The following is a 27,620-nucleotide window of genomic DNA, read 5'->3' as shown; positions in this document are numbered from 1 at the left end:
TTATGTAAATATAGATTTATCTGACCATGCTGTAATTTACAGTCCAAGCATTTTTGCATCTCTTCAGTATTAGGCACCTTTAGCTGGCATATAGCTTTTGAGAGCCCAGAGAGTTACAATACTTTCTTCTCTGCATTTGCACCTAACTACCACTAACATTATTGCAAGATACCAAGGGACTACAGTATAAAATCCTTAGTGATTATTTAACTACTGGTGAAGAAAAGGTCTTTCTGCTGGGGGGATTCAATGCTAAGGAGCTTGAGCTAGTGGGAAGATATATTGCTTCCATCCTACCAGTGAACGGACGTGGAAGACGGCGTGAGAACTGCATCAGAGAGACCAACTGGCGTCTTCGGCAGTGGTGTCTCGAGGCAGGCTTCGGCTTCCTGGACAACGACCCGCAGATTACGACGAGGGACATGCTCAGTTGGGATGGGATTCACCTGTCCCCCAAAGGTAAGCGTGTGTTTTCTTCTAGGTTGGCAGATCTCCTCCAGCGGGCTTTAAACTAGGCTCGTCGTGGGGAGGGGAAGATGAGGGCAGGGGAAGCTGTGGACCACCAAACCATGTGGCACCCACAAGGACAGCCCAGCCTGAAGGAGAACGTTGGGAACCTGCAAGCCATGGGGCGGCCAGCACTACAGCACAGGTAAGCAACGAGAAGGTAAGACATAAGGGCCCGTTGGGATTTGGAGCAGGGGGGCAGCAAAGGCACCAGTCGCAGGGCTCAAGTGCCTATATACTAATGCTAGGAGCATGGGGAACAAGCAGGATGAACTAGTGCTCCTGCTTGCACAAAACACCTATGACTTAGTAGGGCTAACGGAAACCTGGTGGGATTTGTCCCACGACTGGGCGGTACATATTGAGGGTTACAGATTATACAGAAAGGACAGGGTGGGGAAAAAAGGGGGAGGGGTTGCGCTCTATGTCAATGATCAATATACATCAATGCTCATCAAGACGGAATCGAAGGATGAGGAAGTAGAAGGATTGTGGGTTAGGCTACATGGGGGTCAAGGAGAAAGGGATATGGTGGTAGGGGTCTGCTACAGACCCCCACACCAAGGGGAAGAAATAGATTCGGGGCTCCTGAGGCAGCTCTTGGAGACCATAAAAGCTAAAGAGGCGGTAGTCATGGGGGACCTAAACTACCCAGACATCTGCTGGGAGACGCAGACGGCAAAGTCCCACCATTCACGCAGGTTTCTAACCGGTGTACAGGACCTCCACCTGACACAGGAGGTACACGGTCCCACTAGGGGGAATGCCATACTGGATCTGGTATTGGCAACGGGGGACGACATGGTAGGGGACTTACAGATCGGTAGCCATCTGGGGGACAGTGATCACCTAATAATAGAATTCTTTATAAAACGTCAAGTGGGTAAGGTAACTAGTAGGGTGAAAGTGCTAGACTTTAGGAAAGCTGATTTAAATGAACTCAGGCAATTAGTCGAGGACGCACTGCAGAGTAGGAGTTTTGAAGTGACGGGAGCCCAAGAAGGGTGGCTGTGCCTTAAGGAAATGATCCTTCATGCACAAAGCGAGACGATACTGATGCGAGGAAAAAGAGGGAAAGGGGCCAGGAGGCTTCCTTGGCTGACCAGAGAAATCCAGGGCAGCTTAAGGGCCAAAAGGGGAGCACATAAAAAGTGGAAACAGGGAGAAATCACCAAAGACAAATATACCTCCCCTGCTTGCGCTTGTAGGGAAGCAGTTAGACGGGCCAAAGCTACCATGGAGCTGAGGATGGCATCCCAAGTAAAGGACAACAAGAAATTGTTTTTTAGATATATAGGGAGTAAAACGAAGGCCCAGGGAGGAATAGGACCCCTGCTAAATGGGCAGAAACAATCGGTGACAGACAGGGGGGACAAGGCTGAACTCCTCAACGAGTTCTTTGCCTCAGTGTTCCTAAGTGAGGGGCACGACAAGTCTCTCACTGGGGTTGTAGAAAGGCAGCAGCAAGGCGCCAGACTTCCATGCGTAGACTCTGAGATGGTGCAGAGTCACTTGGAAGAACTGGATGCCTTTAAGTCAGCAGGCCCGGATGAGCTCCATCCGAGGGTGCTGAAGGCACTGGCCAACATCATTGCAGAGCCACTGGCAAGAATATTTGAACGCTCGTGGCGCACAGGCCAAGTCCCGGAGGACTGGAAAAGGGCCAATGTGGTCCCCATTTTCAAGAAGGGGAGGAAGGAGGACCCGGGCAACTATAGGCCAGTCAGTCTCACCTCCATCCTCGGCAAAATCTTTGAAAAAATTATCAAGGCTCACATTTGTGAGAGCCCAGCAGGACAAATTATGCTGAGGGGACACCAGCATGGGTTTGTAGCAGGTAGATTGTGCCTGACTAATCTAGTCTCTTTTTATGACCAGGTTACGAAACACCTGGACACCGGAGGAGGGGTGGATGTCGGATACTTAGACTTCAGGAAGGCCTTTGATATGGTATCCCACCCCATACTGGTGAACAAGTTGAGAGGCTGTGACGTGGATGACTACACAGTCCAGTGGGTTGCGAATTGGCTAGAGGGTCCTACCCAGAGAGTCGTGGTGGATGGGTCGGTTTCGACCTGGAAGGGTGTGGGCAGTGGGGTCCCACAGGGTTCGGTCCTGGGACCGATACTCTTTAATGTCTTCATCAGCGACTTGGATGAGGGAGTGAAATGTACTCTGTCCAAGTTTGCAGATGTCACAAAGCTATGGGGAGAAGTGGACATGCCGGAGGGCAGGGAACAGCTGCAGGCAGACCTGGATAGGTTGGACACGTGGGCAGAAAACAACAGAATGCAGTTCAACAAGGAGAAATGCAAAGTGCTGCACCTAGGGAGGAAAAATGTCCAGCACACCTACAGCCTAGGGAATGACCTGCTGGGTGGCACGGAAGTGGAAAGGGACCTTGGAGTCCTAGCGGACTCCAAGATGAACATGAGTCGGCAGTGTGACGAAGCCATCAGAAAAGCCAATGGCACTTTATCGTGCATCAGCAGATGCATGACGAATAGATCCAAGGAGGTGATACTCCCCCTCTATCGGGCGCTGGTCAGACCGCAGTTGGAGTACTGCGTGCAATTCTGGGCACCGCACTTCAAGAGGGATGTGGATAACCTGGAGAGAGTCCAGAGAAGGGCCACTCGTATGGTTAAGGGCTTGCAGGCCAAGCCCTATGAGGAGAGACTAGAGAACCTGGACCTATTCAGCCTCTGCAAGAGAAGGTTGAGAGGCGACCTTGTGGCTGCCTATAAGTTCATCATGGGGGCACAGAAGGGAATTGGTGAGGTTTTATTCACCAAGGCGCCCCCAGGGGTTACAAGAAATAATGGCCACAAGCTAGCAGAGAGCAGATTTAGATTGGACATTAGGAAGAACTCCTTCACAGTTAGAGTGGCCAAGGTCTGGAACGGGCTCCCAAGGGAGGTGGTGCTCTCCCCTACCCTGGGGATCTTCAAGAGGAGGTTAGATAGGCATCTAGCTGGGGTCATCTAGACCCAGCACTCTTTCCTGCCTATGCAGGGGGTCGGACTCGATGATCTATTGAGGTCCCTTCCGACCCTAACATCTATGAATCTTTGAATCTATGCATCTGTTACTGAGGATTAAATATACCGTTATTTATGTATCTTATGCTATAAATAATATATCAATTAAACAGTATTACTACTGCTGTTATTTCATACAGACTTTTGTTCCATGAGCCTCTCAGCTGGGTTACACTTATGCAATATACTTTTCTTTAGCATATATCCCAAAATGCATTTCACTCTAGTGGGACCAAACTGAGGCTAAAATTCATGTAAAGCCCTCTTGTGTTAAAATTCATTTAAAGCCCTGTAGTCAAAGATAGTTAACCATACTCCTAATTCAACCTGTAAAAAGAGCTTTTCAATGGCACACATCTGAGAGACATTTCAAACAGGCGAATCTGGAAACCCAGACACATGGGTGGCACCAACAGTGTTGGGGAATGCAGGTCTATTTTCTGGAATTAGCAGCAATGTTGAAATAAGACTGGTCTGTCCTATCAGTGAAGCAAGGTAGGATGATGGTCATTCCTACACAGGTCTGTTAATTACTTCTTGAAATATTCTTTTTCTGTGCCCTGTCCCTATTTGTATGCTCAACTCACCAGAAGTATAGGAGGCTTGGAAACCAGTGCCTGTTTCGGTACTATCAGTGACGAACTCTATTAGCATAGTTGTACCAGAAGCTGTTAAGTTTACAGGCAAATTTGACCCACATGTCTTGTCCAGAAGAACCTTGGAAGACTTGCTGACCCCATCATAGACTTTAATATAGTCAGCCTGACAGTCTTTTGAGGACTGAAGATCAAGGGCTTCAAACTGCAAAAAAACCTGAAATAGAAAAGGAATCAAACTCTTTAACATTCACTAAACTGACTGCTTTGCTTAGTTTTCTTTAGAACAGACTGAGTTAAACCTACACACATGCTACAACTTGGGAGCTATGTACCCAACATCTCTTCAGGACATTCTGGGGTTCAGATGAAAAAGGACTAATTGCACTGCTTTTGTAATCCAAAAGTCTATTCATTGAGGGTCTCCAAAATCTAAATGAACCCTGTGTTTTCTCCTATCCCTAGTTAAGCACATGAATAAGAATATTAGAAATTAGAGAAGCACCTACATTATGAGGGCCAAAAAAGTGACTTCATCTGAATTCTATATCATGCAAAGGACCTTTTATGGCCGCTGAAGCTCAGGAAACAAAGCAAAATGCAAACCAGGAAGCCACACATTCACTTATGTGTAAAAGCTATTAAAGCCCTGTAATTACCTGTTTGGATGGGATTCGGATGAGCCACACACAGTTGATATTATCTGAGTACTTTGATGGGTAGTTCAAAGAGTTCAATGACCCAGATGGTTTATCAAGAACAGTGCTGCAGCGATCTGACAGAAAAACAAATGTTTGTCTCAGAATCAGATTTAGAGGGCCTTTTACATTCAACTCAGGTGCAGTTATGCTCTACTTAAAATGAAATGTCCTCCATTCCTCATCTATCAACATTCATTTCAAGGTATCTGCACATCCATGATTCAGTTCACTAAATGAAGAAATATATAATGCTAATTTTCAAATAACTCAAAAAAAATCTATGTTGAAGTGACAAGTTCAGCAGCAGATGGGGAAAAACAGCAATTTATATGGATTATGTCTAGAACAAGGTAAAGGATTATAAATTTAAGGGTTTTTTATACATCTGTAGGGAGATGGGAAAGATTTAATTTTGCTTAGGGAGCAGTGAATAGATTAAATGGGTTTCCACTGGTTATAGTCAAGTGCATTATCATATTTAAAAGAGTATTTGATGACCGTATGATAAAAGGGGTCATAGTCAGGTATGTGGTTGGGAGGAGTTAATGACATTTGGCCAGGGGGAAAGTTTTGTATTCATCATGCTTTCCCCTTAGACTGAATTTGTTTCTGTTTTACATTGCAGGGTTTTCTCTCTTCCTATCCATAAAGTAAAAAATTGTTAAAAGATTAAAGTTTTTTTTTAATTAATGAAAACTTTATGTTTAAAAATGACATAGACTAGAGCTGGAGGTGGCTGAGTTGCCATTAAACTGTTCTAGTTTAGAAAGGCCCCACTCTGTTCTGAAACTACAAGTCATAGCCAGAGACAAGAAAGAGACCTGATTATTTGAGTCTTTTATCATTGCCTCTTGCGCACCAAGGCAGTGGCATTCAAACTTTGTAAAGTCATGTAACCATAGATCCTGAGTATGTGGGGGCCCAAGGGTCCTGCTCCCTCTCAGGAAGAGGGTAGGGTGACCACCCATCCCTAATTGGGTAGGACAGTCCCGAAAGGGGAACATCAAGTCTTGGTCCAAGGCTGCATGGCTCTGGGGCAGCCTTTGTCCCAGATTCTCAGTATTTGGCAGAGATCTGGGTTTTCTGTTCACCAAGGAATAATGTGGGAAATAGTGCGTTTCCTCAGGAAGGCCAGCAGTTACAGCTTGCAAGGGACTGTGGGGAGAGGGACATGGGGCACCACATGCATGTAGGGAGGGAGGTAGAGGAGGGCACATGCTCCTCAGATTTGTGTGCAGGGCAGGGGCAGATGCAAGCTGCCTGCTGTGGCCCAGGGGCTGTCTGCTTGTCTGACCTCCCCCTGGGAGCCCAATGCTGGCTGCACCACCATGGCGAGGCACCTCCTGCCTGCCTGGCAGCAGTGGGGGCAGCAGTGTGGAATTGTGCCCCTTGCTGCTGCTAGGTGAGCAGGGGGCACCTTGCCATGGTGGCATGACCAGCACAGGACTTCTGGGGGAACGACAGTAGGATGGAGAGCCCTGAGGCCACAGTAGACATCCCGCATCCACCCCCGCCACTCCATGGGCTCCTCTCAGCTCTGCTCTGGCCATGCCAAGGGGGGAGTGGGAGGAAGGGATCATCTTAGGCCCCACCCTGGCAAAAATAAAAGTTGGTGCCTATGCATGGAACCCTTTCGTATCATGTTTTCTGCCAGGAAACCCCTACCCCATCCTAAAGATGGATCTGGAACCAGGTGACCTGGCCCCACAATGGCGGCCCACTGCTTCCTGGCCCACTCTGCCCTTACCCCCAATTTCTCTGTGGAACGCCAGATGACCTGTGGTGGACTCAGGGTTTCATGGAGCACAGTTTGAAAAACACTGCTCTAAGGAATCAAAATGATTCAACAGTAGCACACAATGCAGAAGACAATGAGGGCAAATTCAGTGCCCTTCAAAGGAACTGCACCCACTATCCCCAGTGCTGAATTTGCCAATTTAGACTTGGAAGCAGAAATGATGTACTGCCTAAGTAAGGTGTATCCCAGTCCTTGTCTTTGCATTCTTCCTCTGGATGTTCTTAATGTGTACAGTCAACAATTCAGAGTAGCAGTTTCAGCACCTGTGGGATGTTGCCCAGTGGACCATAGCAAATGCTTTGAGTAGAAGATGAATAGACAAATGCAAAATACTTACTGCATTTATAAAGCTTGTTAATTTTGGCCACATCCAAATTACTCAGTCCATTTTTCTTTCCAATAGGTACTGATGCATCAGGAATTGCCACTATAGTTGCTTTCCCAGAGGTGTTAGAGAAGGTGTGTCTGCCAAAACAGAAAAAAATGTTGTTTTTTTTAAATCAAATTACATTTTACAAGTTTTAACTGCATAAGCCACATACTTCAAAGGGACTGATTGGTATAACTTACTCTTATCTCATATTCTAATTGCAAAAGTATCCTCACCAATCATTTCATATGAAAAAGCAATGCATGATGATTCCTTAGTATTATTTGGAGCATGTGAAAGTCAAGCTGGGACCAGCCCCTCCTTGGCCTATGTACCACCTAAATCATATTTAAATATTAGGTTATAATGGGTCAAATGAATTACTACTAGTAAAAATATTTTGAATTATGCTTAGACTGAAGGGATACCTAGGTCTTGCTGAAGAAAATACTTTCCATGGAGGGGAAAAATATTAAGAAACTTCTCTTTATTTTAAAGATTACTTTTACAAAATCTACAATTGAGGAAAGAACAACATCTGACTGAAATGTGCATTCTCCCTCTCTATGAATGCAGACAGATGAGAGAGACATTGGGAAAGACTTAAGCCTCAAATCACCAGGATCTGCTTCTTTCTCCTGGAACTATTTGCCACATCTGAACTGAACACATAGATCTTGGATCAGCCTTTTCAGCCATCTATGAACTCAACTCATGACTTTGCTATTTCCTGGAAGATTATCATCCTCATATCAAGGAACTGCCAACAATGACATTCTGTATACCACTGAAAAAGGGGGGGGGGGGGAGGGGCACGTTTTAACTAAAGCTTGTCAAATAAGCTTCAGTTAAAGTGCCCCTGATGCCATTTTTAAGCATGGGGACACTGGTACAAGAGATGCTGGAGTCTGCTGGAGTGCAGAAATTACCATGCTCCAGCAGACTTGATTAATTGAGCCTGCTCTGGCATGCTGTACTTACAGCATGTTGGAGCAGCCTCGCTGCTCATGTATAGGCACCCTCAGTACTGCTGACAGCTGAATAGGTTTTGGTTTGAAGCCAATACTCTGGTTTTCAAAGCCTTGCACAGAACTGACCCTAAATATCTCAGGTCATGTCCATACCATGTCTTCATGTGTGCTATCTCCTGCACTGGGATTACTGTAGCCTCCTCCTTAGTATGGTGCTATAGGTGGGCTGATTGGTTCTGCCTCTCAGCAGAACTAATAAGCCTGGGGTGAAATGCAACACAAACACAACTTCATTGCTGCCAGTTTAGGAGGTAGTGCATGCAAGGCAGAATGGTATGTACCAGTAGGTGCTGCCTGGCATGGTATGTGAGCCGTAGGAACATGAACTGAAAAGATGTGTCTTCCCCCAGGATCATGAACTTCTACACACCTGTCTTCTAGGGGAGTAATAAACCGCCCAGGAGGTGACTCTGGTATACGTAGTAATGCCTAGAGTTATAGTCGTAGGTCAGAACTGTCTTGACCTAGGCACTCTACATGGACAAAAAAAGACAGTCTCTGCTGATGTACCTGCCTGCACCTGATGCCTAGCAATTAATGCCCTTAGGAGTACATTCCTTTTCTCTAAGTGGTAAGTGAGGAGTTCTACTCTGAAGCTGTTGCCTTGAGATGTTCACATATTAGGTCAAGCACCAGTGCTGGCAAAAATCCTAATTTGGGTGCATTTCACCGGCATGGTAGGTAAGCTGAGTACATATGAAACAACTCTCATTCTCACTTGCAAACAACGTTAATGGGGATAGTGAACTGATCTGATGGACAGATGGAGAAGGATCTACTTGTATTGAATCACAGCTGTTTGTATTTTCCTCAGGAAAATAATTAAAAGCTGATGCTTAGAGTAATTGTCTCTCCTAAGTTATAACATGAAACTTGAAGGCCTCGTGCCTCCCATGAGGAAATTTCACTTACGCGCTATAGTGCATCACTGAAGAATAGTCATATGGAAGGTCTAGATTATTGGAGTCACTGTATTTCTTGAAGTTGTCTACATGACCTGTAATATACAACATCAGACTTACAGGATCCATCTTCTACTCCAGGGGCAAGGAAAAGGTGGGAACAACAGAGCATTACCCAACACAGCATTTACACTAAAGGAGAGGTTAAATCTACTAACTTGGATGAATATACTGCCACATAATCTTCACGTAATTGTCCCTGTCACTTCGAGTGTGTTCATGTAAAAAGCCAAGTGCATGGTCCAGTTCGTGCTGTATTACCCCTTTCCATATGCAACCTTGCTTCATCAAAGACAATGTCTGTGCACCTCCAATTTTTCCATAGTAAGACCAGCAGCTGAAAGGGACATTGAAAAAGAAAGGAGGAACCATATCAAATAAGTGAGCAACTGGCTTTAGGACTCTACTTTAATTGAGGGAGTGAGTGATGATTCATAGACTCATAGAGAAGTAGGGCTGAAAGGGACCACAGAAGGCTATCTAGTCCAAACCCCTGTTGAAGGCAGCATTATTTCTGATTAAACCGTCCCATATAACTGTATGTCTAACCTATTAACACTTAAAAAAGTGATGCCCTACCCCTGACAGCTGACACACTTAAGTTGGGCAGAGAAGCAAGCTCCCGGGGAGGCTGCTGAAGTGCCCCATGGCCTTGTAACCTTCCCTTTCTCTTTATTATGATATTAGGAGCATATGCAAAGAGCAAAATCCTCCCCCTGCAGAAGGCCAGAATGAAATCTGGTTTTCACTTAAGTTTCATACAAGCTTATAAATGGTGCCTGGGCCTCTGCATGTGACATCCTGTCCAGGGTGAGTGTCTCTCTCTAATCCTTCTGAACAGGAATCTTCTCCAACTACTTAAAGTACATCCTGAGGCTTCTTTTAGAGAAAGATAAAACTTGTAGGCACTTTCAGTCATGGGTATTGGATACTCCTCCATTAGATTGAGCCATTAGATTTGACACACTAATACATCCCTGACTCTGAGGGCTGGTTCTTTGTCTGTATTTGAAGTGATGCTTCCTGGAGTAAATTAAAACCATGACGGCCAACTACAAACTTTGCATTATAATACCTGGTACAGCAGCATGAGTTAGGGATGAATTTTCTAGCATTGGAGTGATATAGCCAGGATGATCTAGGAAATATGTGAGTGGCAAGGATTTTTGTGGGTGATCTCTCTTATTCGATTTAGACAAGCTTTTGAATATAGTGCATTCTTCAGGTCACACACAAAAAGATATCATACTCAGAAATCCTTCCTTACTTTAATGCTACTTCTTCTGGTTTTATAAATTACATCTGTATTTAGTGGGTCCCTGATACTATTTGTCATTGTGGTGTAATACTGTGTACTATGAACGGGGCTAAAGTTTCTCTTTCAAATCCAGCCCACTTTCCTATCCAAATTCTTTCAGAGTAAAGTAGAGAAGACATGAAGAGGCAGCTAAAAGAGACTCACCCCTTTTCAGATTTAATATCTAGATAGTCCTTTTCTGTCTTGCGCTCCACAAAATGAATACAAGTCAAAGTTTCAAATTCTGCCATGGCTTCAGCAATTGTTTTTTTCTTATCCTCATCTGGGGAGAAAAGGGGTAAATTACATGTTACATGAGAATAATTATTTGAAGTATTGATGTATTCTTAAAACAATTTCAGAGGGAGTTAAGTGTAAGTCTCGTTCTGGCCCATTGCACAGGAATGCATTTCTCCCTAAATACTGTATTAGACTAATGCATGGCCCTTCTATTTATCCAAAATTTTATAGGATTTAGTCAGCAGGCTAGTTTCTGAGTTTGTCCTCATGTTGTAAGGGTGGGTATCTCTGGGGATTGAACACTTGCTGTTACTTAGGGAAAGCACTTTTACAAAATAACGTGTCTTTCTGATGGTAAGATTACACATTACAATTAGCGCATGTTAACAGAACTTTAAATTTGAGGGTGCCTGTAGACATGCCAAGAGGCTGCTCCAATGTGCTGTAATTACAGTGCATCAGAACAGACTTGACTAATCAAACGAGCTTTAGTTAAAGTGCCCCTGCTATCATTTTGAAGCATGGGGATGCTGATACACAAGATGCTGCAGGCGCTTTAATTAGAGTGGCTCTCAGAGTGCACCCCTCAGTCCCTGGAGCATGTGTAAAAATGCCCTGAATGATCATACATTAGCACTCTTTAACAAATGATAACTGCCCTTTAGGCATCTTGAAGTTATGCCACTTGGGGCGAGGGTTATCTTTGAGTTGTGCTACCTAGCTTAAGTTAAGTGATCTTCCAGGTATTCACCTGAGAAAAAGGTGTTCACCTGTTGTTCACCAGGTGTTCACCTGTTGGTTAACTTGTTAACCTTGACATAGGCTAGTATTCCTTACAATTAGCATCTGCTAACTAATGTGTAATTTCACCCAAAGTGTTTTGCAATAAACAAATGCATTATAAAGGCATATACAATAGCAGAACCCTTATGAAAAAGTGTGATCACCATCTACAAGAGCATACCATTATCAATGGAAAAGGTGAGATTCCCTTGTGAAAATGTGCTCCTTTTTCACTTATCTTGTGGTAATGGCTGGCTGGTCTGTGTGAGTGTGGCATAAGTAAACTACTGCTATATGTTGCCTCAACTGCTTGCCTTCTCACTTTGCTTCTCTGTTTCTCCAAGTAAGCTAATTAAAAACTGAATACAATTAATTACAAAAAATAGGTAGACAAATGCAAAATCACCATAATCGGAGGACAAGACATAGGGGACATGGACAATCCCATCGCTGGCCTGGGGCCAAAAACATGAGTTACTTGGACAGCCCATAGCACTGCGGCTCCTTGTTGCAACAATGTCACCTTCAAGCAAGAACTGGGAGCTATCTGTGTGGAGAAAGAGAAAGGGAGACAGTGAGAGAGGATGTCAGTATAGAAGACAAGAAGGTCATTTGGGTTGATGGAAATTCTGCTACTGTTAAGTAGGGCAGACTCAGGAAAGTGATAAGAAGGGGTGGAAGAGAAGTTTCTGCAGCCATTAAAAATGTCAAAGCATTCAAAAGATAGGGGAAATATGGAGGAAATGGAGCATTCTGGAAACTGAAGGGGCAGGAGTGTTGTACAGGGAGGGCTACAGGACCCGGGCTAGAAACAGATAACTGGTTTGATACACATCAGAGTATTTTGGGCCTCATCAAATTGAGACTTTATAGACAGACAAGTTCAATGTCCGACATTAAGCACCTGTGAATTATTCGAGTTAACACTTTGCCTTGGAATAATTGGGCTCCTATACATGTGCAGGGAGGTAGTTTCAACATGCTGTAATTACAGTGTATTGGAACAGACTCAATTAATTGAGTCTGCTGGAGCGTTGTAATTACCATGCTACAGCAGACTCCAGCATCACTTGTATCAGTGTCCCCACACTGAAAAATGGCAGTGGGGGTGCTTTAACTAAAGCTAGTTAAAGGGCCCCTGCCTCCATTTTTCAGTGCGGGGATGCTGATAGATGTTATGCTCCAGGCACTTGAATTAAAGCAGCTCTTGGAGCTGCTCTAAATAAAGTGCCTCTTCCAAAGCATGTCTATAAACACCTATTATGGCTAATTCAACTTAATTGTCATTTAAGCCAAGTGTGTATATAGCTGGTCTGTGCCTGTTTTGATGCAAGTCATATCCTGGCCTAATCAGGGCTGGTTTTCTGGTTGTTTGTGTTTAGCTTGAGAGTCTCTGTTCCTATATGCTGGAGTTAAACTTTTAAAAGGACTGTTGGAGGAGTAAAGCTGGAAAAACAAGCTCATAGAACAAGTCCTCAAACATCCAGAAGACTCAAAGAAGGCAGGCAATGGGGACAGAGTGGAGCTGAAGAAACACCAAATATCCCATCTAAGAGCATATTTTCATCAGGCTGCAAACCCATAGTTACTCAAACCCTGTTGACATTCAAGATAAAGGCCATTAAATAATAATAACACATTTATCATCTTATACCTGTCAATATTATAATCATACATATTGTAGTAGGACATCAAAATACTGAACCTTTTTAAATCCAAATATGTGCAAAGCCATCCAAAGCTTAAGCAGAAGCTGCTATTAGCCTGCCTCCATAGTCTAGACACCTCTAAAGCTTTAATAATCTCCAATGAGACAGTCATGTTAGTCTGATGTAAAATAGGCAACAGGATAGAATTGCACCTTATAGACTGTATATATATATATATATATGTATATGTAGACTATATATATATATATATATATATATATATATATATATATATACATGATATATATATATATATACATGTATATACATATATATATATGAAATGAACTTCATTCCACACATTTTGTTATATATATATAATACAGAGAGAACCAAGATCCCTGGTGATGACCTCCCTGAATCCTATATATATACACACACACACACTAGCCAATTGCCTGTCAAGAATGACGGGGTGGGGAGGGAGGAGGGGGAAGAGGAGTGGGTGGGGACGAAGCCCCATGCCCCCTCCACCCTGTCTGGGCCCGCTCCCCCCTTCCCTCAGCTGCTTGGGGTCTGGGCCTGCTCCCCGCCGCAGAGGGAAGTGGGGAGTGGACCCGGGCCTGACGCGGGGGAGAAGCCGGGCTGCCGTGGCGGTGGGGAGGAGGGGCCCTCTCTGTCCCCTGTGTCCCCATCATTGTGGCGGCACTCCACTGTGCTGCCACTTCCTGTCTGAATGCTTCTTCACGCTCTGATTGGCTGTTTGTCAGCCAATCAGAGTGCGCATAAAGTGTTATGGACAGACAGATAGACAGACAGATTAAGGCTTTTATAATATTAGAATGTGTGTGTGTGTGTGTGTGTGTGTGTGTGTGTGTATAAAACAAGTTTTTGTGGAATGAAGCTCATTTCATCAGATGCTTAATCAACTTCTGATGAAGTGAGTGTCAGCCAACAAAAACTTGATATACATACACAACACACAAATACACACATACACACACAAATGTACATCTATCTATCTATCTATCTATCTATCTATCTATCTATCTATCTATCTATCTATCTGTATGTATGTATGTATGTATGTATACACATATACATATATACACAAACAAACACACACATGTTTTGGATGGTCTTCAATATCAGATGTGAACAGGTTTGGAAAACAATTCCAGGTTTAACAGACAAAGAATGGCTAGCCAGGGTGTCCCTTGTAGCTTTTCCTGGAGTTTATCTAAGCTCTTTAAGTATAATAAACAGGAGAAATATCAGGACATTTGCTGTCAAAGGCAGTAGGGGAAAAAAGGAACTGAAAAACACAAGATATAGATGTGGCTTTGGAGTCATTACCTTTGTTAGCTTTCAAAATTCGATTAAAAACAGCCTTCTCCTGGGAGTCAGACTTTGTATCCAGCTCTCTTTCTGCACAGAAATGCAAGAACATTAGTTTTCTCCTTCCAGTGACGTACTAGTATTGTTTCATTGAACTAATTCTGATGTACACTTGTGTGTGGGAAATTCAGATCAGGAGTAAAGATATTCATGTACTGGCAGGGCAAAAAACCACATATATTTTGCTCAAGGTACAAATTCTTGTCACCCATACAAGAGTTATAATTACTTTGTTGTTAACCCAGCCTCACAAATCAGTCTTTCTGCTGTTTAGCCATCACACATTGAGGGACCACATCTGGTTTGTCCTCTTCTGGTAACACAAAGCTGACTTGATTCAGGCTCAGTTGACCAGCTAAGGATTCCCTTTACCTAGGGGAATCTTTCAGAGGCATAGAGGCAGAATGGGTGCCCTATAGTTCAAACTCTGTATATGTCACCCTCCTGTATATGATGTAGAAGTGGAATTGAGAAAGCTTGTGGCCACCCTGGTGATCCTTAGTTACCAGACTGACCTCTTGAGAGCCATTGCAACTAGGTGCAAATTAGAACAAAGTTAGTTGCTCCTTGGACCAAGTTGGTGCCCAGTTGACTCCAAAATTAAGGGAAGAAAGGCAGCATAAGACCACATTTACTCCTCCCCATAGAGGTCTTTAGCTAAGTTGAATTCAGCTGGACCCAATAACCCAACTTGGCTGTAGATCTTATTCTCCAGAGAACTTGGGGAGCTATTTGTCCGTATTCCTTATTAAATGCTGAAACTGTAAATATACTGTGAATGATACATACCATATTCATCCTCTTTTTCAGAACTCTGCAAAAACAATGTGGTTCAGTCTTATTCATAATAAGCGCATTATATTTTATAGGATACAAATATAACTCTGTAGCAGCTACTGTTATAAGCCATCAATCACCAGCACAATCTCATAAATGCCATTCTAAATGCTGCAAAATACAATTATACAATTGAACCTTAGATAGTCTTTGACAACTGCTGGTAAATGATGACATTTTAATGTCACTCACTATATAGGAGACTAAGGATCTGTAATTCTAAAGTTACCATTTAAGCCTCAGTTGTTCTAGCCTTATTTATTTTACTGCTCATGTTGTTGTTGATTCATTGCAATAGTCCTCTAATTACCATCCCACAATGAAATCTTTCAGAACAAACTGTTAACTGGAGCTGAGGATTGTAGGATAGCTAGCCAGCTGTGGATTTGCCTGTGAGGTATGGCAGGTGGAAAAGCTGTGACTGCCCTCGGGTTAGGTAAGGCAGCAGGGGTTGTAGACACGCAGTGTCACGTCTCTTCTGTGGGAGGATTTTCTGCCATGGGGGAAATCACACTCTCAGTTCTGAATAAAAGTATTGACTTCAATTTCTCTTACCTCTATATGATTTCCTGCTGTGAAGTAAAAGAGGAAAGCAAAAAAAGGTGAGGTTTTGAGATGCATCTTCAAATTAAATAAGAATCATTCTTTCTTTCTCTTGCATTTCTTTCTCTTCCCCTTAGATACACTGCACAGTACTGGGTAGTTTTGTATAGGTATTCGATTAAATCCAAAAAATCCAAAAAATTAAAAGCAATTTTGAAAAGAAAATGATACCTTGCAATGCTGCCTTCTTTTCATTTTGATTTTTAAATAGAATTTTTTAGGGGAGTTCATGGCAGTTTAACAACAGCTTTATAAACTCTTGAGACTATGCAGGAATTAAATATATCCCAGGACATAACTGAAGGCATTCTCAAATAGAAGAGAAGAATTTGTTTCCTAACGCATCTTGTAAGTCTTGCACACCTGTTTTCCTCTGAGTCCACATTTGTAAACAGTTTCATTTTACTTGAAGACCCTTCCTCGTTACTTTGCCTTCTTAGCCACATATTTATCAAGACCAAGTAGATCTTACAGTATAGTTTAGGGCAGTGGTTCTCAACTTTTTTAGACTCAAGGCACTCCTGCTTAGACTCAAGACAAAGCTCAGAAATTACCACCTTAAGTTTTCACTTGTTTTCTGAGTATCAAAAAATAATAAAGTAATCCTTCTGTTGCAAAGAAGTCAGAAAGACCACAACAAGTCAGAATGAGTGCCTATACATGTGCTCAGGAGTGGTGAGGGGGCTGTTTTAATTAGAGCGGTTCCTGGAGAGCCACTCTAATTAAAACTCTGCAGCATCATGTGTATGAAGCCCCTGCACATTTAAAAATGTCCACAGGATGCTTTATTTAAAGTTCATTTGGTGAGCTGTAGTTAAAGCACCCCAGTGGACATTTTTAAACCCGTGGGGGCCTATACACATGATGTTTTAGCAGCGCTAAGGTATTCTAATTAGGACGTGAAGCAGACTCAATTAATCATGTTTGCTCTAACACGTTCTAATTAGAATGCATTGGAGCACATGTACAGGCACCCAATACTCTTAACATTATAGATTCCTATTTGAAATCTCTGAGTTTATTTGGTGAATCATGTTTGCACATCCAGCAGTGCTAATATTTTGTGGATCCTCAGGCACCCTTGAAAACCATGACACCCTTGTTAAGAATCACTGGTCTAGGGGCTCACTGTATACTTCCTGAATTAAAATGTGAAACTGGGGTCCACTTCAATGCTTACCCTTTCCCTCTGAGCCCTTTGAGATTAACACTCAGGTCTAATCCCAGCTAGATCCATCTGGGGAACCTTTTGATGCTACCCCACTCATTCAGGTGAATGGATCTAGACAGTTTCTGTCAGTCCTTACTCAGACCAGCTTTCAGTCTCTCTCTCACAGGATGCCAGTTACAAGAGACCAATGGAAACTGATAGTCAGTACAGATATTTGGACTTGATTTTCAGCCATTTGAGGGCCGCTTTACAGTATTCTGACAGTAATGTAATTTGGAATTAGATGGTACTGATACTGGCCCTGACCTGTTTCACTAGTTTTTAGCCATGGATATTAATACTTCCTTCTAATGTGGTGTCTCCTGGATCCTGGCTAATGTCAGTTTGAAGAGATGAACATGACAGTTAAAATCTTATATGACATAAAAGTTCCTAAAGCGAAATACAATATCCTAAAAAATCAATTTTAAATGAATTTAATGTCTTGTGAAACATACCTGATAAAAAAATCTGTCCACATGGTGTTAGTCTAATCCAAAAGATTGAGTAAATACTTGCACTGGTTTGTGCCTCACCGTATTATCTATCAACACTATAGAGCTAAGATACTTTTAAGATGCCTATCAGTGTTTTATTTATGGTTTTCATCTTTATATTCTTGGCTTCCTTTTGCACTGCTACAGCATTCAGCAAACTGATACTGAATTGCTTCTTGGATCCACATGTAATTTGCTGATTGTGAGAGGTAAGAGTGTCTATGTGATTTTGCAGATAACAATAAGAATTATTTCTAATCCTAAACATCAAATATGAGCAAGGGGTTATTGTCTAGTGTCTTGAAAGCTGCACCTCCCTTTTTCAGTGTAAAACATAAGCAAGCTTACAAATGGGACCAACTCTACTGGCCTATATGAAAGAGTAGGATCTATAGTGTAGCTTCTCCTGGTCTGCTCTGGGGAGTCCAGTACAATTTTAAGTGACAGCAAGGAACAGCATAAGCCCAAACCTAAGTAAGTAACTGCTATCAAGAATATCTGCACATAACTAGATCAACCCCTAAATTTGCTAAGAGCACTTGTCATATCAAAAGATACTTCAGTCAGCAAGGAAGGATAGAAAGTGTGGAGACTAGTGCTCTAGATTTTATAGTAGAGATAGGCAAACAGTGTGCTGTCTTGGCACCACATTAGTTTATGTCTATATTTCATAGAATATGGAATAGCAGTAACTGGTTATGCAGTTTCATATCATCTACCTTGACTGAACTATAAAATGTCACTAGAGGGGGTCACTTCTCTCTTTATGTCCTCAGGATAATCAGCAGTATCTATAAGAAGGTAAATGGATATTAGAGCCCCAGAAAAATAAACTGCAGAATCTTTCTAACTGCATACATATGGCAAAAGTCCCCAGTAGCCATAGAAAAATGGCACACTGTGGTGCTGTTATCTGCTTCTTTGGCTATGGTTTTAAGCTACACTCACCCATATCTGAGCACCTTTGAGGAAAGAAATGTGAACAGAAACATTGTAGAAAGTTCAGTAGAAAGTTCCACCCGTTCTAGATTTGCTTCTCTGTGGATTGATCATACATTTGGCCTGACCCTGATGATCATACAGGCCTAGGTGCCTAGCCTTCAAACAGATGTAATTTGGCCTTCAAACCTTGGGGTGTTTGTAGTAGGAAATTCCCCAAAGCAACTACCCTATGAGTGGTTACAGAGAATTTGGGGAGAACTATGACACCCAACATTTCCTTAATTACCTTGTAAATACCAGATGATATCAGAAATGTATATTTAAAGGTTCTTTGCATCATAACATTCAGTCACACCTCAATTTCTGCCTCATTGGCCCTCCTACAATTTTGAATTCCCACAAGTACCTGTTCTTTACTCAGTAGACTATGTGACCTCCATGTACATTGATTTCTAATATCAGTAAGTGAAATACATATCCTAAAACAAAGTACAAAAGAGGGACTGGCCAATTTTAGCCCTCTCTTCAAAAGAGCCTCTCTATTTCTCTATTACCAACCAGTAATGATTCAAATGGGGCTTTACTGGGTTTTTTATGTCAATATATTAACTTCCTCTGTTAGTTTCTAGCAAATGAATAATAGAGCCTTTTAGTAATTAAACATCTTGGTTCAAAGGAAAGGTACCAACTTTTCCAGCTAAAATTTGCTCTCATGCCCCAGAGTGAATTTTTAAAAGTACACCATGCCCCAGAGCGAATTTCTAAAAGTACACCATACTCGTCAGATACATGCTATAATTGCCATACCACCTGGCTTCATTACAAGTGACTGGGGGCCAGGGGATTCATGTGTGCTACAGATAATTCACTCTCTTGCTGACATGTTGGTCTTTAATCTTAAATTATGGTCATGTTTACACTGATGAAATTCAGCTATACAAGTCTTTTATCACCTCCTAACCTTTTCCTTGGTTTTGCATTTTTGTCTGTCATGACTGAATCAACTTAAAGTTTGAAATGTTTTTCAAATTCCTGCAGCCCTATATTATAGAAAGAAGTGCATTCCTGGCACAATAGATGAATTCTTAGGGCTATCTTATAGTTTTCTATGACTCACCACTCATTCTTCTCCGGTGTGAGTAACCTGGGTACATTCCTTGACTTTGAATGCTTCCTACCAGAACTTCCATGTCCACAATTCTATCACAAGCTGTACAATATGAGCCATATGTAACCCTGATGCACCTCTGCTGAAATCTTTGCCTTTATCTCCTTCTTTCTGGACTCTTGCAGTTCCCTTCCCTATGATCTCTATCTGTCCCAGTCTTCTGCATGTGCTGCTGACTGGTGCCTGACTTCATACCTGCACAACTGCGCAACCACACTGCATGCTCAGACATTCATATGCACACCCCATCCTAAATGCACATGCTATGTTCATTTCAGGGTCTGATGCAAACATGTTCTTTTTGTTCTTAAAAGTTTGGGCTTTTTCTATTTGATGTTACCTTGCAGCTATAAGTTTATTTCTTTCCTTCGCCTTGATCTCACCACAGCTGGCCAATCTGCATTCTTCTAGGCAGCCCCTGCTACCTAGGCAGTGCTGCTCTTCCCATTGGCTATGTGATACCCCATCTCTTTTCAAAATTTCAACTAAAGATGACCAAAGATATTTTTGCTCCTTTGTCTGCCCCTGCTCATTTTTTGTTCCTCCTGCTGTGATTGCTTTTTTTAACACAGTGAAGGATTTTGAGAAATTTGTAATAACAAAGCTTTAGAAAATCAAAAATTTGGGTTTGTTCTGTTAGCTCATTTGTGACTCCCTGACCTAAAAGGGAAATTTAGCAGAAAGCCAACAACTCACTGAAAACCACATATGTTCAATCTTGTGGCACATATATTCCTGGATAAACAAATGACCAATGTCTGCATCCTCAGCTGCTATAATTGGTATTGCTTAGGTGACCTAAGTGGGGCAACCATGATTTACAGTAGCTAATGAAATAGCAAGAAGACTCTAGCTATGCCCAATTTTAATATGGCAAATAATTGACCATTTCTCATGGTTTTTCAAAATATTTTATAAATCCTACTTACTTGGGTCAGCATGATTTTCATAGTCCTGCAAAATCAATGGATTGACGTTTTATTGTCATGTAAGAAGATAAAAATGAGACAAAACAAACAAAAAGTTTCCTCCCAACAACCCCAAACCCCCAAAAGAATAAATACATTCATAGACTTGTTTACAATTATGTTACAAACTAGTGTATTTATTTTAGTACCATGGACAAGAAATATTTAAAAGACACCTCCAACTTCAGCCGAAGAAGCACCCTCAAACATAAGAAATAGAAGGATTATGTGGAATTGCTCTTACCGGAATAGGGAAGGCTTCAGTAGAATAAAGGAGAGATAGAAGAAAGACTAGGAGCATCTTCAGATCCATTCTCAAGTTCTGACCGATGATCTGTGCTTGCCGCTCTCTCACTCTCCCAGCTCTGGAGAACTGCTAGATATACCTGCTCTACCAGGGCTGAAAAACTAGCCAGCCAATGAGAATCTCAGAAGACAGCAAACAATTTTTGGTAGTCATAACAGCAGTCATTTCACCCTCCAGTTATATTCCAACATTATCTTATTAGCTGCTGGTTTCAGCTAAAACTGCCCCTTACTTCCTGCCTGTATGTGCCTCCCACTCTTACCTCTGCACTGTCATTCATACTCCCTATGCCTCACTCTCGTAGTGCCTTATATTTTCATTCTCTCCTTTCATCAAATCCTTCCTCAAATCTCAGTCCTGTGAAGCCTCCTGTGTGGATACTGTCTGTGACACCTCTGTGCCTAAACAATTTTCCAATATATTGTATTTGTTGCATTTTAGATGGTAAGTTGTTGGGGGGGGGGGGGTAGTTGTGCTCAATGGCTGATCAGTTCCTTTATATTATATGAATTATCTCTATGCTATATGCAGTTACATTAAATGACTGCCTATGCAGCCATTATTGAGGATATCATCACCACCTAGTTGGGTCATGGCTGTATCTCCTCCAGTGCCTGTCAACCTGAAAAATAAAACTCTCATCATCCCAGGTTACAGACCTGTAAACAAAATCTTTAGCTCCCTTCTTCATCTCTTTTCTAGATTCTTCACAGCTTCTTGCTTCTCCTTCTAGGCTGCTAGCTGTCCAGCTTGTAATGGTCCCCACAAGACTTTGTGGACATCGGAGACAGAGAGAAAGACACAGTACCATAATAAGAGGCCCTGACATGAAAGCATTGCTTTCACTATGATTAACACATGCAGTTGCCTAATGCTGCCAATTGACAGTGAGAAGTACACTGAGCTACAAAGGTAATAAGAGATGCTGGTGGCAAGGAATGGAGCCCAGGGAACCCACCACCCAGCAAGAGAGCTGTCATCTGTGTACGTAACTACACGCACATCCACAAATCACTTGCCATCCTATACCTGAAGAGCAATTCTTTCTGTGATCATGGGTTATTGTGTAGGTAGAAGTGCCTATTTTCCAGGTAGGTGAAAATCACCACATGTAAGGCAAATAAAATGACATAAAACGAGAGAATAAAGAGTGAAAGATCACACATTATCCTTTCTTTAGATCACGAGAACTGGTTGGACAACTCCAAGGTAAATATAAAAACCAAAAACCAGGACCTTAATTTTTCTATAGTGTCTTATCAAATCAAGGGATCTGACACTACTTCCCATAACCTTGATAATCGAAGCTTTGAAGTTTCTCCCTGTAGGTCCCCACTTCAAATCCAAACTATGTCAAGTGACAGTGAAATGCTACATGACATGAATTGGTATGTGTCAGTCCATTTCCAAGTTAAAAAAAACCAACATCATTGGGGACTGGCAATCCTGGAATAGAGACCATAGATTGAACAGGCTGTGTGGCCAAACTCCCCATTACCCCGCAGGGGGCAGTATAGGAGAAGTTTACTCTGGTCTTTGGCTAAACATAGTGCAACACATTGATAGTGATATAAAGCATTGTGAAGAGTATCCCTGGGTTGCCAGGCATTCAGTGCCTTCAGCAGGAAGGATAAACCAGACTGTAATTTGGAATATATTTCAGAGCCCTAAATCTCTGCATGTAAAATAGGGATCACATTAGGCACCTTCATCGGATTAGATTTTAGCACAATGTGTAACAACAAATTAACAATTCACATAATTAATGAGGAGAGATCATTGAGGTCGGCCTGGTGATTGTTATCAGTGAAGCCATGCTAAAATCTGAAAATCATAGAAGTTAAAGATAGAAAAGACATTTTACCATTTTCAGTCTATCCTCAGGAGGGCAATTCAAGATAGCTTCCTACGGTGCATTTTCTACTGTTTTGTGACAGAGAGTTCTAAACTACAGCTAGACAAAAATGTTCAGTGGAACTGGTTTCTGTTAATACATGCACTTTCACTGAAATAAAAATATATTGTGGAAACCTATCCACTGTGATGAAATTTCTTAGGGGAAAATGGTCAAAATGAATCATTTCAAGTTTATTTATTTTGATAAAGTTGAAATGTTTCATTTTGACTATCATTTTGATTCAATTCCTTTAAGTGTTTGTATAGTATATTGCATATACATTGAAGTGTAATGAATCAAACAACAGAAGTCAAAACTAAACCTTATCAAGGTGGCATTTTTACATTATCAAAATGACATAGTTTACCATTCTTGAAATGATTTTTTTCAGTGATCCCAAAGTAGATTCTTTTTTGAAATGTTAATTTCATGGAAAATTTAACATTTTTTTTGTTATAATTTGCAACAAAATATTTGAAATATTGGAATTTTATGCAGAGCAGAAATCCTGGTTTCCCAATGACTCTATGTCCCGTCTCCTGTCCTGATGTTTTGCCTTTGTTTTTCAAGTCTTAATTTCATCCTTAAAAACAAACCAAAACAAAACAACCCCCCCCCCAGCTATTATACTGGGTGGTTTTCCTTCCTTTTTTGTGTTTATCAAATCAGAAACTATTATATACCATTCAGTCCCCATTGAGTCACTTCTGAGCCAGCCTAGACACATGTAGATCCCTTAGTCTCTCCTATAATTCAGTCCCTTCAAGCTCCCTCATCACTTTTGTCGCTTTTCATTGAACTCTCTCCAAAGTTATAATGTGAATGCAATGATCTAAATCAATTAATCTGGGCTTTTGCTAGTAAAAACCACTACTGAGAACCCTTGGTAGCACCTGAGGGGCACATGGACCCCTATGACTTTGTGTACACTACGATTCAAAAGTATGATGTTGACATGCATTAGATAGCATATTCTCACTTACATATTTGAAAGTGTAGGGTAGATAAAGCAATGGGAACTCTACAACATCTCAAACTTGTCAAATTAAAACCTGTGCTTCCCTTACACTTCAGTTAGCTCATTTTGACACATACTAAAAGCAGTGGGCCAAGTTTACACTAGACTCTTCAAGGATGTTAGCCAGCATGTCCTGACATTACACTCTTAAATCCTAGTTTAGACAAAGTCTAGCATGGCTATGGGCTGTCCTAGGAGAAGGTCTGTATATGACAGCCAGGCAGTATGCTAAGTCAGCAAACTGCCAGACGATTCTCCACCTGCAGGGCTCAGCTCACTTCGCCCCTGCCATGACAAGAGCACAGAACTGAAAGGAGCATTTCAGGCCATTGAGTTCAGTTCTGTGCATTTTCAGGCAATCATTTATCTAAAGAGCCCTATAAACTGTCCACTCTAACCTCTTACATACCACAGCCATAAAACATATTATTAAAAAAACCCCAAAAGCATCCTGTAACCTGGAAGCTGCTCACTACTAGTAGAATCTACTTGGAAGATTAGTGATAGAGACACCACTTAGAGATGAATCACCCTGGAGTGAAGCATGATAAAGTGAGAAGGTGGATTTTGAATATCTGGGCTGATATTACAGCTGTTGTTGGACCAAAGGTGTAGAGCAGTGATTCTCAACTACGGAGTTGTAAGATCCTTCAAAGGGTGCTGTGGGGTACCACCCAATATTATCACTGTTAGGTATAGAAACACCTACACATGGTTCATAAGATAAACCCAGAAATTTCAATTAGGAATCCATTTTTAGGTGTTAAACCTTTCTGGGCTGTTGTGGTCTAAGTCGTTTACAAAAGTTAAAAGTGAGAGAAAGCTAAGAGCTGGTATTTTTTGAGGGCACCTTGAGTCTAACAATTTGTGCCTTGAGTCTGAGAAGGTTGAGAACCACTGATGGAAAGAGAGAGAGAAACTATTTTCTCTATTACTTCATGATGTGATCACTGTGCTCTTGCAGATCTCAAAATTGCATTGGCTTTTTCTGTGCCATGCTGCATCACAAACTTCATTCTTACTTGCTGTGTACCTTGCCCCTTTGAGTTTCTCCTAGAAATTTCTGTTCCTTCGGTTCTTCTCTCCCACTGAGGTTCTGGGTTTTATGTTGCTTTTTCTTAGGTGAATTAGATGTATTTCCTCATTTCCTACCCATCTTCCCAATATTTTTGAGATTCCCTGGATTATTTCCTATTCCTCCCTGGTCTTGTGGCTCTTGCCTGCTTACATTTATGTAGGAAGTTTACTCTTAACATCCATTCCATAAATGACCATCCTTAACTGTAATCCCTTCAGTGTCCATGGGAGACAGCCCAAGCTTGCTGCTTTTTATGATGATCCTTATTTTTCAATATCTTGGACAGTTTACCAACCACATGACAGCAACAATGATCTAAATCATATAATCTGGGTGCTACATTTCTCAAGGGGCACTGAATGGAACTGAGCAAAATTTTTGGACAAGCAGTTTATTTATAAAAACGTGCAGTTTGGGCTGAAAATGAAGTGAAACCATTTTGTCTTGGTGTTTTCTAAATGAAACATTTCCAGTTTTTATTTCAAAATGATGTTCAAGGACAGATTTCGCTGCCTTTAATTTAGCATATAGAAAAATAAATGCAACATTTTTGAAATCTCTGAACTGTCATGTCCAAAGTTTCACTGGACCCAAAGCAAAATTTTGAAGAGAGTGGGTTTAATTTCAGTGAGAAAACTGACATTTTTGTTAGCACAACTTTAGTAATGAACTTCTGAGTGTCTTGCTCTTGTCCTGAAAGAAAAAACAAATTCCTTACCAATATCAGGAGAAGCCATCTGATTTGTCTGTTGCCCTTAGGTGAAAAAGATCGATCAAAGACTTAAAATGATGTTTTTTTGGCCTGTGGGACAATGCTATGTTTGGCTGATTGCAAAAGAATCTATGTGATGGAGTAAGGGATGAGGGGCTAGAGCAGCGCCTGAGGTTAGCTTTGGCTTCCCTGCCCTCCTTGTGGAGACCTACAATCAAACCTAGAATACTAAGGGCTGCCACACTGAAAATAGCAGGGAGATCTCTTGTCTGTACCTCCTGCTGACTTGCCATGTTGTCAGCCAGTTCTCTTGCTTGTTCTTATCTTCTTGGAAAACAGGTCACTCCTTCCTGTATTGTATTGCTTGGTCACAGTGATGGTACCAGAGAGGCTAAGTGACAGGTCTTTTATTGTTTTCAGTAAAGAGGTTGAAACAGCCACACGCTTGCTTTATGGGCAGGTTTGTGGCAGCTAGTTCAATGTCCCCGCAGTGAACAGCTCTGGCAGAAAGCATAAGGACAGAAAGATCTTTATCACACAGGTCCTGAGTATCTGAGTGACTTCCATTTGCTCTGCTTTCCAGTTACTGTCAGCCAGAGGAAGTTTTCTTTGGGTCTCTGGCTTTACTTAGGTCTGTGTTAGAGCCAAGCTTTCTCAGTTCAAGGCCTTCGGCTACGGGACTATTCTCCCAGAGGAAGTTTCTACGTGTATTTGTGATAAAACTCCATTTAATTTAGGAGGTTTTTCTGTGACTATTTTGCTGTCATTTCCATTGTCCTTGTCTAAATTCTGCTTGTTATCCTTTTCAGCATTGTTCTGTGCATTCAGGAGGGTGGCTTGTTGGGGGTTCTGGGATGTCTCCAAGTCTCTACTCAGCCTTTTCTAATGTAACACTTTTTGATGCAGTCCCCTTACATACACTCAGAGCAGACGCAGATTGGTCTTCTTCTGTCTTATGGGCACTCCTTAGCTTGCAGTGAAGGACAACTATTGCTTGCCTTCTCACTCAGCTAGTCCCAGTGAAGTTCTTCAGATTATTTGCATGTCCAGGGTAAGCAGAATTTGAACTTTGCTGGTTATGGGTTTCCAAATCCAGAGAGATGGCCCAGAATGATGCCTTCTATTTTTTAGTATTCCCTTTTTGTGCTTCATTTTAGTGTTATTTTTTACAACACTTGATGTACACATGGGCTGTCCCTGATTTGCCCCAATATGGCTCCAGAATTGCTGTAAGGGCAGGGATCTGCATGACTTATTCCAAGACGTATTTAACGTCAATCTTTTCCCAGCCTCCATAATCCCTTAGTGAGATAACACTTCCAGTGTTCATGTCCATTCCACATTAACTTTTGAAACCCTTGTATTTCTCCTTGTACATTAATATTCAATTATCCAATAGAGTTCTTCTCCCTGCTCTTCTATCCTATCTTGCAGACTATAAGAGAGGTGTAGTGAGCTCTTTCAGCACCTGGTGGAGGGGGGTATGGAGAGGAGGATTATGCTAACCACTGCAGAGAGGGGTTGGGTGGGGGAGTCTTACCTGATGGGGCTCTCCTAAGGCGGCAGCTGCTACTGCTGAGGCTACTCCTGTAGCATCGTGGGCTCAGGCTTCTGCAGCTGAGAAATGGGCAGCTCTTCCTGGTGCCCCATTCTCACCCTCACCTTCAGCACAGGGATGTGCCTCCCATGGCAAAGGTGGAGGTGCTATTCCAACCCCAGCTTCCTAAATACATTATTGGGTGTGGGGCTGCATCTGCCTGGCTCATATGGTTGGGCTGCGCCTGCTATGGGAAAAACTGCTGGAGAGAAAGGACCATACTGGCCCAGTGCTCAGAGCTGGCGTCCCACTCACCTCCCCCCGCCCCAACTATACTACTAAACTGTTATTTCTGTACCGTATTGTTGCTAATCAACAAAGAATTGTACTAAATCTTGAAATCAAACCCTGCTTTCCTCTTGATCCAGAATTTGTAACCCAGTCTTGTGTCAAAATGGCACTTCTCTACCTTG

The 27,620-nt window shown here is 42.0% G+C and overlaps 2 protein-coding genes across 3 annotated transcripts in view; one reads left to right on the top strand and one right to left on the bottom strand.

Moving 5' to 3' along the window:
* Window positions 1–3,683, top strand: part of LOC102558965 (astacin-like metalloendopeptidase) — a 77,586-nt gene extending 73,903 nt beyond the window's left edge. Inside the window, exon 2 of one of the 2 annotated variants that reach the window (XM_059722780.1) lies at window positions 301–3,683. In XM_059722780.1, the coding sequence (XP_059578763.1) occupies window positions 760–3,495 (2,736 nt within the window). In that variant the 5' untranslated portion in view covers window positions 301–759 and the 3' untranslated portion in view covers window positions 3,496–3,683. The remainder of the gene's footprint in view (window positions 1–300) is intronic. The other variant, XM_059722781.1, reaches the window with a different exon arrangement.
* Window positions 3,684–4,061: 378 nt separating this feature from the next.
* LOC102559197 (astacin-like metalloendopeptidase) lies at window positions 4,062–22,977 on the bottom strand. Its single transcript, XM_059721343.1, has 10 exons — window positions 20,807–22,977; window positions 15,163–15,187; window positions 14,332–14,403; window positions 11,733–11,873; window positions 10,469–10,586; window positions 9,165–9,343; window positions 8,957–9,041; window positions 6,981–7,108; window positions 4,804–4,919; window positions 4,062–4,361 (listed from the first exon to the last, which is right to left on the bottom strand). The coding sequence occupies exons 1-10, from the start codon at window positions 20,909–20,911 to the stop codon at window positions 4,062–4,064; spliced, it is 1,269 nt and encodes a 422-aa protein (XP_059577326.1). The 5' UTR covers window positions 20,912–22,977.
* Between the last annotated feature and the right edge of the window lie 4,643 nt (window positions 22,978–27,620).

This window comes from Alligator mississippiensis, chromosome 2, assembly GCF_030867095.1.
Source record: "Alligator mississippiensis isolate rAllMis1 chromosome 2, rAllMis1, whole genome shotgun sequence".
In the NCBI taxonomy this organism is placed as follows: domain Eukaryota; kingdom Metazoa; phylum Chordata; order Crocodylia; family Alligatoridae; genus Alligator; species Alligator mississippiensis.
The sequence above is the reverse complement of the archived record's forward strand: the minus strand, read 5'-3'. Positions and strand labels throughout refer to the sequence as shown.

Bases quoted from the DNA above. Each gene is read 5' to 3' on its own strand.
- LOC102559197 (XM_059721343.1), bottom strand. From the start codon at position 20,911: ATGGATCTGAAGATGCTCCTAGTCTTTCTTCTATCTCTCCTTTATTCT. The intron at 15,188-20,806 runs GTTTGAGGGTGC...TTGTTTTTGCAG, and splicing joins ATAATCCTTCTATTTCTTAT to AGTTCTGAAAAAGAGGATGA. The intron at 4,362-4,803 runs GTAATTACAGGG...TTTCTATTTCAG, and splicing joins TCCGAATCCCATCCAAACAG to GTTTTTTTGCAGTTTGAAGC.